The sequence below is a fragment of the Diceros bicornis genome, chromosome 5, assembly GCF_020826845.1.
Source record: "Diceros bicornis minor isolate mBicDic1 chromosome 5, mDicBic1.mat.cur, whole genome shotgun sequence".
In the NCBI taxonomy this organism is placed as follows: Eukaryota; Metazoa; Chordata; class Mammalia; order Perissodactyla; family Rhinocerotidae; genus Diceros; species Diceros bicornis.
In genome coordinates this window covers 79044188-79060052 of record NC_080744.1, presented here as the reverse complement: position 1 = coordinate 79060052, position 15865 = coordinate 79044188, and the positions used below count along the sequence as shown (strand labels likewise).

The 15865-nt window shown below is 52.3% G+C and overlaps 1 protein-coding gene across 3 annotated transcripts in view; it reads left to right on the top strand.

Moving 5' to 3' along the window:
• ENTREP2 (endosomal transmembrane epsin interactor 2) overlaps nucleotides 1–15865 on the top strand; it is a 443554-nt gene that overhangs the window by 422726 nt on the left and 4963 nt on the right. For all 3 annotated transcript variants that reach the window (XM_058542294.1, XM_058542293.1, XM_058542295.1), the window contains 4 exons: nucleotides 1422–1582; nucleotides 2152–2287; nucleotides 9504–9579; nucleotides 14576–14803. In XM_058542294.1, the coding sequence (XP_058398277.1) occupies nucleotides 1422–1582; nucleotides 2152–2287; nucleotides 9504–9579; nucleotides 14576–14803 (601 nt within the window). The remainder of the gene's footprint in view (nucleotides 1–1421; nucleotides 1583–2151; nucleotides 2288–9503; nucleotides 9580–14575; nucleotides 14804–15865) is intronic.

The window sequence follows — 15865 nt, the reverse complement described above, 5'->3', positions numbered from 1 at the left end:
TATTCTAGAGCATGCTAATGTCATATCATTTGACAGTATTCAGATCGTGACCTCACCCGTACTTGTGCAAAAGCGTTCTACCATCCCAGCCTCTATCAACTCCAGGCCACCCTACCCACTGCTGCCAGTAGGCATTTCCTACCACATAGCTTTATAGCACTGTACGCAGCTCCAGGACCCTCGCCGGCTCCCCAGTGCCCCAGAATTAGGAATTAACTTTTAGAGCCTTATCTAAATTTGCTTTCCTTAAATACGTCTTTCACTACTTCACCTGTTCTTCTTGAGCCTGGAGACCTTCCTACTCCTCACCTCTTGAAATCCTACCAATGTTTCAGGCCCATTCAGATGTTAGCTTCTTCATTAACCCCTTGTAGAGCCCAGGTTCCACACAGGGCTTGGAGAGTCCATCGTTTTCTGATGGAACTGTTCTTACTTGGCCATATACAGTTGACTCTGGGTCCTTAGCTCCCCAACCCCGAACCCCCATGCAGTGGGAGGTCCCAGAGGGCAGATCTGGGGCTCACAGTGGGGTGTTGATTGGAACTGGAGCAATGTCTCAGGCATCTCTGCGCCACAGGTAACCTCTGGGGTGCAGTGACCAGAGGGTGGAAAGAGGAGCAGTTACTGATCGGTGATTCCCGTGGGCAGAAACGGAAAATGAGGCAGAGACAGCGTTCATTTTGTTTGAGTGATTTTACCTCAATTTGCTCAAGCAGCATCTCAGTTTTAAGGTTGCCCCACAGAATGTTCTGGAGCTCTTGAAGGATTCTTTTCCCTCAGAGCAGTGTTTTACAAAGTGTGTGAATTCCCTAGAACTACAAAATATTAATAGATACTATGTGTCCAAAGGGACCCATAATGAAATATTTGAGAAATGTTCCATTAATGGGTTAAACGGTTTAATGGATATTTTGGTGCAGGCCTTCTCAGGGACTTTAACACTCTAATGTACATTACAGCGCTCCAGAAATGCAGTACAATACATGGCATTTCCCAAATTTATTTCACTGTTGGAGTTTGGGAGGGAGCATCTTGAGGGTCTGGTGTTTTCTTCTGATCGAACTTCAGGAAGAGCTGTCTTAACCCGTGGACGTCAGGCACCCCTTTGACAGAGGCTTTGAGTGGTATAATCGGAAGAGACAGGCTTAGTGGTAGCGACAGAATTAAAGACTTCTCAGACTATTTTTCCTCAGGAAAGAGGCATTCTACGTAACAGCGTGGGAAACAAAGCATAATGAGGCTTCGGAGGCGAGGCGTTCCTCCTGGAGCCATCATTTTAAAATGTGTGTTTAGCCGTCACGGCTTGACAGTTTAAATTACATAAGTTCCAAATGGATCATTAAAGCTTATGTGTAATTAGCTTAATTAGACACAAACCACACAAGATGTCCCCAGTAACTCTGAATCTCTCTGTTTTCCAGTTCCTTCCACAAAGGGCGCATTCCGCCAGCCCTGCCTGCGTGACCCCCCACGGCACTGTCCTCCACCAGACCCTGGACTTCGATGAGTTCGTGCCCCCGCTGCCCCCTCCCCCCTACTACCCTCCAGAGTACACCTGCACGCCCATGGCCGAGGCCCACAGGTGGGTCTTTCCTTTGATGCCTCCATGCTGCGTGCTGAAGACAGGAGACTAGGAAGCAGCCTTTGGGAGGTGGAGGTGCAGCGGCCGTGCTCATGTTCAGTGGAGCAGAGGAGGGCACGTGCAAGAAGGCTAGGGAGCAGAGGATGAGCAGAGAAAGGAGAGGCGGCTTAGACATAGAACGTTTCTATTGATGTCATTGCTGGGCAGCACAAAAGAAAACCCAGCCAGACAAGAGCAGCTCTGTTATGTTCTCAGGCAACACAAAACCACTATCAAGTTATGGTCATTAATATAACATGTAAAATTTAATTAAAGATTTAATCGGCTGTATGATTATTTTAATTTGAATGGACAGGGCCACAGAGTTTATTGAATATATCAATATCGTTCCAGAAGAAAACAAAAGTTAAAACTGCCTGGTGAATTAGGCTTTTATTTCACAAACACAGTGAGTATTCAGTGAGGGGAAACCCTGACAAGACATGTTGGGATTGCTTTGACAGAAATGGCGACAGACAGCTCAGGCTCCTTCCCCAGGGAGTGACAATTCGATGATTCTGCCTTTTCAGGGGCCTCCACCTGGACTTTGCTCCCTCTCCGTTCAGCACTCTGTATGATGTTGCCATCAACAGCCCTGGCCTGCTCTACCCCGCCGAGCTCCCCCCGCCCTACGAGGCCGTGGTGGGCCCGACCCCAGCCAGCCAGGTGAGAAAGGCCCGGCCCCGGCTTGTACCGAGTCTACTGCCTGCATTTGTATCTCTCTCAGCCTTTCAGCAAACCTGGGGGTGTCGGTCTCATTAGCCTTGTGGTGGAGAGGAGGCGGCAGGCTCAGAGAGCAGAACCTGCAGAGATCCCAACCCCGGCCCAGGATTCCAACCTCAACATTTGTGCTTTTTCCCCTTGGCTCTTCCCAGATGCGTCTGCGCTTGACGCTGGCTGGTGTGTCTGGGGACACAGCACAGAAGTTGCTGGCACAGGTTTAACCCATGGGCAGAGGCCCCCAGGGTGGAGCTCTGGTCATGAACCGAGTACCCAGGGGACTCCCACCTGTCTTGACTACATGCTACTGTCGCTGTCTTCTGGGAGATGCAAAAGCAGTTCTGGATCCCAGGTCCTGCCCAAGGCCTGGCGTCTACTGGCCAGGGAGGTGCCCGAGCCACCAGGCGTGGAGGGCCTTCTCTGAGCCGGTGTGCCAGGCACTCCCAGAACCTCATGGTGCCTGACCCATAGCAGGTGTGCACTCGGGATATGTGGGTGGACCCTCAGTTTCCTCATCTGTAAAATGGGGCTCATAATAGTACCAAGCACATAGGATGGACGGATGTTTGTAATGGACCCAGCAGAGGACTCAGCACGTAGTGGGGCTCTGATTCAGCAAAAGTCACTTGCCTTTTTCATGGTATTATCATCTTCGTCATCGTTGCATTTATTGAATATCGAAGGGCTCTAGCCGTGGAGCTCTCCTGACCTGCACCCCCTCCTGAGACCACCACCAAGAAGTGGTGCAGGCCTCAGACCTGGCCCAGGCCTTCCAATGCCACCCTGTGCCCTCCTCACTGCCCCTCTGAGATTGAGGGCCCATGTGGCCAGTAGGCCAGGCGGCAGAGCCTGTCCTTCTCCCAGCCACCCCCTGAGGAGGTCCTGGCTCTAAGGAACCTCTGTGGGTAGAGAAACGGTTTACATGTTGCCTGTTGGGACTCAGCCTCCAGAAACCTCTAGAGACAATGGCATCTACAAGGGTGATCACATCCTGCAAGATGGGTGATTGTGGGAAGGGAAGAGAAGGCAAGACACGCCTGCCTGTCGCCTAGCGGTACATTTAGACACTGCTGGACTCAACGCATCGTAGAAAGAATTCTTTGCAACAGGGATTCGCCTTGGGGGTCACTTGGGTGGGACTGCTCAGCGCCCATCAGGAGCCCACCCACCCCCAGGCCACCCTGGCACAGGCAGACGGTGCCTGAGCAGCCATGGGACTGGCCCCCTCAGCCTCAGGTTCTTCCTTCACGGCCTGCTCTCGCCCTGAAATGTCCTGGGCTGGCTCATCGGGCTGTGGATGACAGAAGGGCACTCGGCCAAGGACTCCTGGCATTTCCTCTGTTCCTAGTAGAAGCAGATGTGTGGGAACTGCCTGTGAGGGAGGAATTTCTTAGCGCAGAGGCAAGAGTGTGGCTGTGTAATCTCATTTCTAAACTCATAATAACTGAAATTCTCTTGAATTTTTTTTTTAAAGCTGAGGAGAGAATTCCGCTTTCCTGAAGTGGTTTATCTTTCTCTTTATGATAAAAATAATTCAAATCAATATTATCAGTGGAAATTGAACTATCAATAACTCATTATTATCAGTGGAAACCGTTTCCTGTGGCAACGTCATAAGCACTCTGAGGGGAGCCCGGCGCACTGTGGGGCACTGGGCAGGGGTGCCTGGTCCATGTTTGGGGGTCCAGGGAGCCTCTGTGAGCTGAGGGCTCAGGCTGAGTGGGCAGCAGGCGGGCAAGGTTGGGGGAGGAGGGGCTGGGAGCTCCTAGGAGAGGGAACAGCCTGTGCAAAGGCTCGGAGGGAGGAGAGCACGGAAGGCCACTCAGATGAGTTTGAGATGAGTGTGATGTGGAGGGAGGTGACAGGCTTGGTTTGGTTTGTTGGATTCCAGGGTCATCAGAACATCCAAGCCAGTGTCCACGGGACAATAGGATCCATAGTTGGGGCCTTAGAGAGATCAGGGTTAGCCACAGGGGTAGCCACTGAAGCTTGGGAAACCGAAAGGGGCTGGGGGCCCAAGGAGAGGGAGAGCCCTGTGGAATGACAGCACTGCAGGGTTCTAGAGGAAGGTGCCCCCAGGACAGGCTGCAGAGCAGACAGAGGGGGCTCCAGAGAGCCTGGACTCGCAGAAACCAGAGGTTCAGGGAGGAAGGGATGGTCCAAGTGCTGCCCAGAGGCTGTGAAGGGCTGACCCCCATCCTCCTGGCTCACCATTGAGGGGCTGCTGGTGACCTTGCAGGAGCGGCTGCAATGGGGCAGGAGCCAGATTACACTGGATAGAGGAGGGGATGGGATGTGAGGAGGTGTAGCAGGGGTGTGGACCAGTGGTCTTGGGACTCCAGTGGGCATCCTGATTGCCCAGAGGGCTTGTCAATCAAATACAGATAGCTGGGCCCACCCCCAGAGTTCCTGAGTCAGTAGTTGGGGATAGGGGGCTGCTAAGAATTTGCATTCCTACCAAAGTCCCAGCTCCTGCTGCTGCGGCTGCTTCTGCTCCAGGGGATCACTTTGGGAACGGGAGTAGATAACTATGCAAGATGCTTGGCAAAGAGGAGAAACAGGAGGTAGTTACAGGGGAGTGTGGGTGTAGGGTGCAAGGGTGTTACCAAGGGAAAGGGCAGAGCCCAGAGGGTGGGGCAAGCTGACCCAGGGCAGGGGAGGGAAGTCCCTGGAAGGCAGGAGGGGGAGGGTGACTGAGTGTGCAGATGGGCAGCTGTACCCTGTAACCAGCAGGGGCACCAGGCAGTGGGGCAGATAAGCCCACAAGGGTGTGTGATTCTCTGGCCGCCTTGGGGAGAGGAGGGAACTCGGCCGCATCCCCCTCCGCGTGGCAGCCCTGCTTGCTGCCGTCGCAGAATTCCAGCTCCGTGCAGGGTACCGACTACGGCCTGCCTCTCCATCCTCCCTTTGGTAAGCTGTTACTCCTGTTTCCAGAAGAGAGAATGCAGTGGAAAGATTCAGGATTCTGTGTGCACCACCCTGTGGAGAGCGTGAGGACTGGGTGCTGCCCACCTCAGAACCCTTTGCTTCTGGATCCTGACAATGAGAGCCCCCCAGTGATGATCAGAACGTGGAGCCTTTCAAGGACTCTGAATGCTGGAAGGTGGCCTCTGGATATGGGTGTGACATTTGATGCACAACCCCACACTTGCACACTAGAGGGATACCGAGTGTTTTGTCTCTATTTTACTCTTTTTTTCTGAGAAATAGAATATATCAGAGGATGATAATACTGGTTCTAAGACCACTATGATACCATTCTCCAAAACTATTGGGAATTCTCTCAATGGATATTTCTTTCACAGAATTTTGGTGAGAAAACCCTTAAGGGCAAAGGCCTGTCTCGTATTAGCTTTGTTGGCTCAGAAACTCCGAGCTTACCAGTGCCTGCACTGACATTATCTGTGGACGACCACTGGAGGCGAGCGTGTCCGTCCATGTGGACTTTCTCTTGGGCCGCCGGTCTGGGAGGGGGCAGCATCTGGTGATGGAGGGCCCCTGCAGCCCTCCCCTTCGAGAGGCAGCCTGTGCCTTGCCGGGCTCAGTCTCTTTCACTCCGTGGTCTAGCAGCACTGTTCAGTTCTGCAGACACCTCTGGGAGTCGCAAGTCAATGAGACCCATTCCATCCACAGAGGGAAGGCTGTGCCCGCCAGCTGCCCCCTCCCCGGGGCGGCCCTCCCGCCTGACCCAATAGCAAGAAGCCGCCCCCTTTACAGCACAACCCCTTCTCCCTGGGCGAGGAGGAGGTTAATGACTTCCCCTTACTAGGACAAATGGCATATAAATTGCCTATCCGCACTTGTTTGGATAAAGAAAGGAAGACAGACGGACAGAAAAGCAAAGCATGCACTGTTTGGGCTCTGTACAGGGGCAGAGGGTGCTGCTCATTTGGAAGGATTTTTAATGCGGGAAGAAAGAGCACCCCTTGACTGAGCCCATTCCTTTGACCCATTCCTCTGCATGGACTGGCCCCAGGTGTGGTCCATTCTGACTTCGTTTGCAATGTCATTCTCTTTCCCATGGCTCGAGACTGTAACTTTTGGGCGAGATGCAAAGGAGTGAATTTCTGTCTATAGCAGGGAAGTTATTGAGAATCTGCCAGTTTGATATTCCAGTGAGGATGACAAGCTTATGTTCCACGGACCACATAAGACTGTGCAGTACTCCATGCTATATAGATAACCATGAACTGGACAGAATCCCCTCCTCGTGGAACTGAGAGACCCATGTGGTGACAGGACAGGGACAAATAAGCTTCTTTGGGGCTTCAGAGGAAAAACAGGCTTGACAGTTTGGGTGGGATTGGGGCGTGTGAACAGAGCAGAAGATCATCGTGGGGGATACAGCCTGGGCAAAGGCACCTGGGATGGGGGAAGGGTGGAGCCTGGTTGTGGGAGCTTAAGGTACATGAAGGGGTTCCCTGAAATCATTTGAGTAGAGACTTTCTGACCTTGGATGTCAAACTATAGAGGTGCCTTTGAAGAGTGTGGCATTTGGGGTTGACGTAACCCAGCGGTGCTTTAGAATTTTGGTGGCAATATGGTGGGGGGGAGGGACACCTGAGCCATGAGACTAGAAACCGTGAGAAAGGCAATGGACATGACAGGTGTGACCAATCCTAAGTCCTAAAATTATTATTTATATTTTCAAACAAAGTGACCTTTACATTTTCAAATCTGTAAGCAAAGTATCTTCAAAGATTGCCTTGGGACACTAGCCTAAAATCTTAATACACATTTTCCATGATTGCTGATAACACCCCCGAAGAACAGCTCTTTGTAAATCTGGTACTAACTGGTTGACCTAACCCGGGAGTGGGAAACTCATTACAGAAATAGGGCAGAATTTCCATGCCAGTGTCCTCTCCACAGAGCTTCCTAAAAGAAAGGGGGATGAGGGGAATGTGGCTTATTTGCCTAAATGCCAATTGACTTTTTAATTACAGTAACTGGTCAAAACAGCGTATCTGGGAATAAATAAATGCAGGCCTTTGAGTGTCCCGCATTGTTAGACATGGGCCTCTCCTCTCAATAGCCCTCTCAGCCCCTCTCCTGCAAGAGCTGTGTTATGGGCCTTTACTGCTAAACTCAAATTTCGACTGAAATTCCACGCCACAAATATATTTCTTCTCCACCTTTTTCCACTGCCTTCATATTTAATCGAAAATGCTGTGTGAACTGAACAGCTATTTGCCCCACAGCTTTAGTGTGGCAAGGTGGCTTTGGACATCAGGGAAGGCCAAATTCAAATTAAACCCTTGACACCTGCTTGAGAGAGGTGACAGATGTGCTCCCTGGAACTGTCTCCTCGTGGAAATAAATTTGACCGGGAGCCAGAAGGAAGCCAGTGACGCTTCTCTGAAATATGAAACAAATCCAATTTCCCCCCGACCTTGTCCCACTGTGTATTTTATTTCTCTTGTTTTATTTATATTTCTTTATTACCAGCAGCTTTTTTTTCAGGCAGCAGGTCCTGAAGTTGCCACCCACCCCTGCAATGAAAAAAAATAGAGCCAAATAGAAGGTTAGATACAGGAGGAGTTATGGAAGGAAACAAACCTTTAGGGCGTTGTTCTTTTTGTGTGTGATTTAGCAGAAGATTCTTGACAGATTTCCAACATGGGTTATTGGGTGTAGTTATTACAGTGACCGGGAAGGCGAGTGCTGATGGCGCGAGAATCCCCCTCCCCCATTCCCTCCCCCTGACCCGGAGCGCCGGCGTGGACGGTGTTATTCTAAAGCGGCTAACTGGGATCAGAGGAGACATTTAGGCAGCGCGGGGTCTTCTGCGCCCGCCCGCGCAGTTCTCGCCCCCCACCCGCGCAGCCCCGGCTGCGGTGGAGGGTGGAGGGAGGCCCGCAGCCCGGCACTGGGGCAGCCGCCTGGTTGGAAGCGGGGAGATGAAGACTCTCAGCTGTCTGATTGAAGTGCCGAGGACCAGGGAGGCAGAAATGTAATTACCTGAGCTGGAATCGGACCACGCCGCAGGGGCCCGCCTCACCTTCCCCGGCGTCCCCCAGAGCTCATTATTTGCAAGCGTGTCCCCAAAGCGATTCTGAAATAACACGAGGATCCGGAAATCGTTTCTGAGATAGCACAGGGGCTGGTGTGTACAGTGTTCATCACAGGCGGGCACACGGCCTGTGGGGGCCGTTGTCCCTAGAGCCGCGATGGAGCAGATGTGCTCGCCAAGGGCGGGCCCCTGCCGAGCAGAGAGCCGGCAGGCAGGCGCAGAGCAGATGCGCCCCATGCCTGGCCAGCAGGGAGGCCTGGTCCTCCCCCCTCAGACTCCCGGAAGCCCCTCTGGGCAGAATGATCCATTCAAAAAGAAAGCTGCGCAAGTGTGGTGACTGCCCCACACAATGTGAGCTTCACCCACTCCACCAGGACCAAACGGCCTCAGTGTGCTCCTCCGCGCCTTGGGGGCGCTTTCAAGCTGGCACTTACCCCATGTGGACCTGACCCTGAGCCCGAGCTCAGGCAGGGGGTGGGGGGTGGGGGTGGGGGTGGCCTCGGGAGCATCCCCTTGATCCCACCCGCAAAAGGCAAAAGGGAAGAGACAGCAGATGCAAGCTCTGAGCGAGTTTGGGAGCTCATTGAGGCCAAGAATATTTATTAAATGCCCACCCTGTGTCCAAACTGCGCTGGCCCAAAGTATTACAACAAGTCTCATGACTGTCCCCCCCCCCCCCCCCCCCCCCCCCCCCCGGGGCCTTATTCTTCTGGAGTAGAAGCAGGGAGGAGAGCGGTTGAGGGGAGGGGGTTGGAAGTGAGGGCAGGGCCTGACCTGCCTTCTCCGGTGATGCTGGAGGATCCTGTGTGGCCTGTCCATCCCTAACAGGGCCCATAAGTGGAAGGTGAGTGGGCTCAGAGGGTACCTGGCCATGGTGGGCTCTCCGGGAGTGAGCAGCACTCTGATCGCCAAGGGTCAGAGAAACCAGTTTGGGCCTTGGTGAGGGAGTCTTCAGCCTCACGCCCCCCATCCCATAGGTTTAAGGGCGAGTAGCTTAAGTGGAAGTGCCTGGCTCTCAGTACCTCTTACTAGAAGACAAGCTCGAACGTCAGCTTTATTTCTGGAAGCCATTGTGATGTCCCCTCCAGACTGCAGATAACCCCATATCCCACTGATGACCCACTCAATGCCTTATGTTTCCTGCTGTAGCTTACAAGTATGGATCAGCAGGTGACCGAATCCAGCTCCGGAGACGCAGACGCCGCTGCTGGCTTCAGCGCTCAAGGTAATCCTACTCCTTTCAGTATTTGAAAGAGTAAGTTTCTATTTTTCAAAGGATGTCTTTTCTCCGTCTCCTGCCACTCCTCTCCCTCCATTTCTTACTCTATAAGGGGATGGAATTTGCTCCAGGCTTTCCTGCTAAGTACCATATCAGTTCTCCACATTTCCTCCCTGACCTGCTTCCAGGAGTCATACCTGGCAGACTTCCTACTTCCTCAGGGAGGGATTTGCTCCCTCCCCTCTCACACCCTTTCTCTCTCACTTGAAGGTTGAAGAACAGCGTGACTCAATCTGGGTCCACGCTTTCCGGAACAAAAATCGTACCAGGCTCATGTCCACTTGCCTCCTCCCTCAGAAGGGGCTGGGCTGGGCTCGGAGGGATCCCACTGGCTTCAGAGCAGGAGGCTGAAGTTGTGTCCTGGAGGGCACTGAAGGAGAAATGTGGGAAGTCAGATCTCAGAATGTGGAGTGGGAGCCACAGTACAGAGCTGAGGGCAAGCGAGGTGGTCTGAGGTGTCAGGAAAGCAGACGATCCTTAGTGGCAGAGGGAGCAAATGGACAAGGGCTGGGCATTTCCAGGGAGCCTTCTTCTTGAGGTGCCCAGGCAGGCTCATGTGGGTGGGTTTATTTGGAGACCAAAGTAAGCTAACTCTTGAGATGAGTGAGGATCTCAGAAAGGACCATGATTATAGTCCCAGGGCTCTCTCTGCCCACCATCACCCCCAAGTCTTAGTTAACATCTAGGAAAAACAAGCAGGGCCATCCTTCTGCAAGGCTGTCTCTGGGTTGCAGAAACCCCGCGTCTCCGCGGTTAGATTTGGAAGTGCCCTAGTCCTTCCATTGGTGGCTCCAAGGAGCCATTAGAAGCTGTGTCTAAGAGGTGGTGTCCAGTGACCTTCCCAGAGGCTACTCCAGGGTGCAGTGTGTCTCAGGGCCCTGTCGCAGTGACCACACGTTCTAGAGTTTGGGCTGAGGGGGCCTGCGGCCAGGCCTCCCCCCATTCCAGCCACATGACTCCTACAAATCACAAGTTCTTGAGGAAAACATGGTTGTAAAGTCCAAGCAGCTTGGGAACAAAGGAGCCCATTCCTGTTTGTGGTGTCAGGGCAGGAGGAGATGGACAGAGAGTCTGGGGTGCTTTTCGGCAGGATCAGCAGGGCTGGGCCCCCCCACTGCCCAGGAGCTGGGCAGTTGACTGGGCTTCACCCAGAGACTCAAGGGTGCTTCCAATACCCGGACTCCCGGCAGAGGGGCAGGACCTGAGGCTGGGCAGGAGTGTACAGAGAAAGGCAGAGCTCACTGGACAGCAGGCCAAGCAGATTTAACTTTAGAAAAGATGCCTCCCACCAGGTAATTTCTGTATGGGGTGAGGTTGAGTCAAGGTCATTTTTTTGCCTACGCAGGTCCAATTGCTCCAGAGGTTGCTTTTGCACCTTTGTCAAAAATCAGTTGGGCATAGTTGCATGGTCTATTTCTCGGCCTTCTATTCTGTTCCACTGATCTGTGAGTCAGTCCTCTGCCAATACCACACTGTCTTGATCACTGTCACTCTGCAGTAATATGGTGATGCCTCCCACTTCGTTCTCCTTTGTCAAGATTGTTCTAGCTACTCTAGGGCCTGTCCCTTTCCATATCAATTTTAGAATCAGCTTGTCTGTGTCTACAAAAAACCTTGCTGGGATTTTGATAGGAACTGCATCAAACCTGTAGAGCAATTTGGGTAGAATTGCCATCTTTCCGAAGCCGAGACTTCCAATGCATGAACACAGTGTGTCTCTCTGTTGATTTGGATCTTCTTTGATTTCTTTCATCAGCGTTTGTCATTTTCAGCACACAGATCCTGGACATGTTTGATTAAGTGTGTGCTTGTGTGTTTCATTTTCTTTGAAGCAAATGTCAATGGCCTTGTGTTTTCACTTTTGGTTTCTGGTGTTCATTGTTAGTAGATGTGATTGACTGTGATACCAATGTGATTCCTTCTCGTGTGTTGATCTTGTATCCTGCAACCTTGCTGAACTCACTTATTAGCTCTGGAATTTTTTTTTTTGGAGATTCTGGTATTGTTTTTCCTATTAAAATAACACAATAGCAATGAGGATGTGGATGGTGGCAAGGCCTCACAGAGGCTGCTACGCTCAGCCCTGACTGTCACCTTCTAAACCAGCCCACCCCTTTGACAAAGCATTTTAGATAAAGAGCCATAAAAATGTTTATGCTGTTAGATGTGGTGATCACACTTCTGGAACTGCCTAGGGGAATAAGCAAAAAAAAAGAAAACTCCAGGCATGAAAATAAATTGTTGTTGTGTTTTTCATAATAGTAAAAACTTATGGGGACAATGAATTCTATTAATAAAAGTCAAGGAAAACATGTACATTTTATGTATTAATTAGGAAAAATGCTTGTGATCTGTTAGGTGAAAAACTGGAAGTCCACTAGGATTATGAATTCTGTAAAACAGAGGCACACAACCCAAGGTGAGGGTGTGCAGAAATGAGAGTTACCAGCCTAGGGCCATGAGCTTTTCCTGGAACGTTACCCTAATTTTGTAAGTTCCTATTAATTATATGTATTCAGAGCTAAGTCGCATCTGCCTCTCTGTGACTCCGTTTCCCCAAGGAATCAGCCACTGGATTATCACTGACATTAAGGAAACTGGGATCAAGGGTGTGCACATATGTCCAACCTCGTCAAACTGCATATAGTAAATATGTACAGGGTGTTTGTATGTCAGTTACACCTCAATGAAGCTTCAGAAAAGAGAGAGAGAGAAAATTGGGATCAAGAGAAACCAGCAGGAATGAATAGTATTCAAAATAATTGTAATATACTGCTGTGTAATTTTGGTAAGATTTTGATAGTGTTAATAATACAATTTCTAGGTTTGAAGTTGTCTAATGATCCAGGAAGGTGTTTTTTCTTTTCTGCATGTATACATCCAGCTTTGAGTACTTGCCCAATTATTTCCTTGGAATAAATTCCAACGGGGAAGTTGCTCCGTCCAAGGGAAGGTGTGTGTCAGGTTTGGATGTACTGGCCACGTTGTGTTCTGGAAAGCTTTTATTACTAGCTTATATACCAACCAACAGTGTTTATGACACTCCCATGACATTGTCATCCTGATGATCTTTGTCACCCTTATAGGTGAACATGACACACACAAACATTATTGAGTTTGAAACTGTTTACATGTTTATTGAGCTCTCGTAGGTCAGTGTTTGGTCCATTTTTTTCTCTTGCAGTGTTGTTTTTTTGTAGATTTATAAGAAAAATTTGTTAAGTAAAGATGTGGGGAAATGTGTCAGAGTTCTTGACACATTCTTGTGAATGAATACAAGAACACTTGTATTCATTACGGGTATGCGTTTCCACTTTGTGCTTTGCTTTCCCCTGTTAATGATGCCTTTTGCCACACACAGTTTTATCATTTTTTTCGTTGTCAAATTTATCAAGCTTTTCATTCATGGTTTCTTGTCATGTTTACAAAGTCTTTCTCCACCCCAAGGTTGTGGATTTATTCTCATGTATTTTCTACTACTATTCTTATGGCATCTTAAAAAAGAAAAGGAGTAATCATCCTGAAGAATTTTTTTTTTTTGCATATGATTTGTGAGGTCTGGTTCGTCTTTCTGTTTTCCCAAATGGACTGCTAATTGTTCCAAAGCATTTATTGAGGGGGCAGCAGTAGACAGTGGAAGGTAGTTAAGCAGGGGTGCTCTAGAATGGGGCTGCTTCCAGCCAGCTCCACCACTTGGTGGCCTGTGACCCTCTTCCCTTCCCCTCTGTCAGTCGAGTTTCCTCAGCTGTGGAATGGGGGTAACCTGGTTGGGCAGTGAGGATTAAGTAGGAGGTCGCTGGTAAAGCCCTTGGCACAGGGCAAGCTCCCAGGTATCAGGGCACATGGAGCACCTGGAAACAGTAAGGCCTTGCACAGGTTCCTGGTCAGGACCCACAGAAAGGGATGGAAAGAACAGACCCCAAAGCCTCCCACCCCTGGAGAGTTCAGGCTGCTGTGATTCTTCCGAAGTGTCCCCGAGGTGGGCCACTCACCTGGAAAACCTAGCCCAGCGAGGTGAGGAGCCTGCGGAAGGGAGCTCTGAGGTTGTCTGGTGTGGGGAGCAGCGCTTCTCAAGCCTGATTGTGTGCAGGTCCCCTGGGATCCTGTTAAAACAGGCTCTGATCCAGCCCCCTGGGGTGCCTCCCTTGGATACTAAGGGGCCTGAGCCCAGCCCAGCAGCATCACAGGTCTAGAGCAGTGGTTCGCACACTTAGAGGGCATGAGAACCCCCTGGGGGCCTGTTCAAACCCTGATGGCTAGGCCCAGCCCCAGAGTGTCTGATTCACTGGGTCTCCTGGGGCTGAGAATTTGCATTCCTGACAGCTTGGGTGAGGCTGACACTGAGGGCTCTGAGAACCAGGCAGGCGTAGTCTGGGCTGGGTACCCACCTGCTTCACCGAGGGGCTGCACTCCAAGCCCCGGGTTGCACCCTGTGCGTGGGGCGGGCAGGTTCGCAGGCCCAACAAGACCTGGCTGGGATGTCCCGATGTCCCTCAGAGCCACCCCCTTTCTCGGCTTGGGCCCTGTTCATCAAGCATCCCTTGCCCCCCACCTTCCTAGACTTCAGACCCCCCAGGGGATGCCCCGGATGGGAGGTGTCGCTGGTTTCTGACTTTCATCTCTTGTGGAGTGTGAAGGGTCTAAGTCCCCCACCCCCGCACCCCTTCTGGAATGATTCTTGGGAGATCATCTGGTACACCCCAACCTTTGTGTACCACAGAGCATTTGTCAGCCTGTTCAGTGGTTCTGTGCCCCCAAGGTGACAGGGTTTGTCTGGGTTTGGGGTTGGAAGGGCAGGTTGCCCAGGCCCCCTGGGAGGGCTCCAGGAGGCCGTGCTTTTTGCCCTCTGATCCGACAAGCCCGTGGGCAGGTGCTGTCCCTGCGTCGGGATGGCTCTGTGGTCACCTGGCGCCAGAGCTAACGCTGTGTCCTTGCCTTGCAGTGCCGGCTGACAGAGCAAGCCTCCCAGCAACCGAGGGCACCACCACACCGGGCCCGAGCCTCGCGTCCCCCGATGGCCCTCTGGGCGCCCCACCACCTCTGCCGCCTGCCCAGCGCCACGGCCACGCGTCCCTGGAGGGCCCAGACCAGGGCACGCGGGCGCAGCTGGGTCCCGGACGCGTGGCTCGCTCCGCCAGCGACCCCACCTCGTGCACGTCTGGCACAGCAGGTACGGCTGGCCCTGCCCACCTGTGTCCCCAGCGTGTGCCCGGCTCTGCCCTGGACACAGCAGGCCTCAGTGACCCCTGAGAGTCCAAGCCAGGCGCTGAGACCTGTGCCCAGGGGCCACACTGGGAATGTGGTCTTGATGTCCGAGGCCCCTAAGGGGTTGGACCGTCTGGAGTCCCTGCTCTGCCCCCACCAGGCTGACTACTCTGGCCAGGGACGGGGAGAGGGGACGTGGAAGGTTTGCGGTGACGAGAGCCCAACTGGAGGGTTAGCCAGCCCCCAACATTAGCCTACTGGCTGCACCCAGCCCTGGGGCCCGGGAAGGGCCTAGGGTCAGGCAGGTGACCACAGGCTATATCTATCCATCAGCCTTGTTGACTCCCCCCAGGACTAGCCTGGGCTGCGCACCTGTGGGAAATGCCAGGGCCTGCTTAGTTGTCTGGTGGGACCCAGGGCCTGTAAGGCGTGGCTGTCTCAGTGACAGCGCTGGGTGGGTGGGTGTCCTCCAGCCCGGGGTGCCTCAGGCAGACACGCATGTGTTTTCAACGGCACTCATGCGCACCCTTGGCAGCGCTCTGTGTGTATCCTGGAGCTTGTGTCACAATCGCCCCATGTGACTCTTAAGAGCGAGCAGTGCCCTCCCTGGGCTGTAGGACCTGGTACCACAGTCCCTGTGCCTAGTGGCCCAGGAATTTGCATTTCACACCAGCTCCCCGGGGGTCTTGTGCACCTGAAGTTGGAGAACCAGACCCCTCCTGTGTTGCTGTCTTTTGAGGGGGAGGATGGCAGTGTGCTTGCCAGTCAAACTTGGGGGGCTTTTAGACTGCAATGCCATCACAGTGGGGACTCACAAAGTGGAAGTGGCAGAACCCTGATGAGACCCAGTGGGGGTCTGGAACAGTCTCCCCTGTGTGGTCTTGTCCAGAAGAACCCCAAATAGACTAGAGCCCATCCGTGCCCTGGGAGAACTGCATCCCTGGAAGGAACCAGGAACCCACAAAGGTCAGCAGCCTGGCAGTGCCTCCTGGAGGAACGTGTCAGATTGTGCATCTGCGGGCTCCTG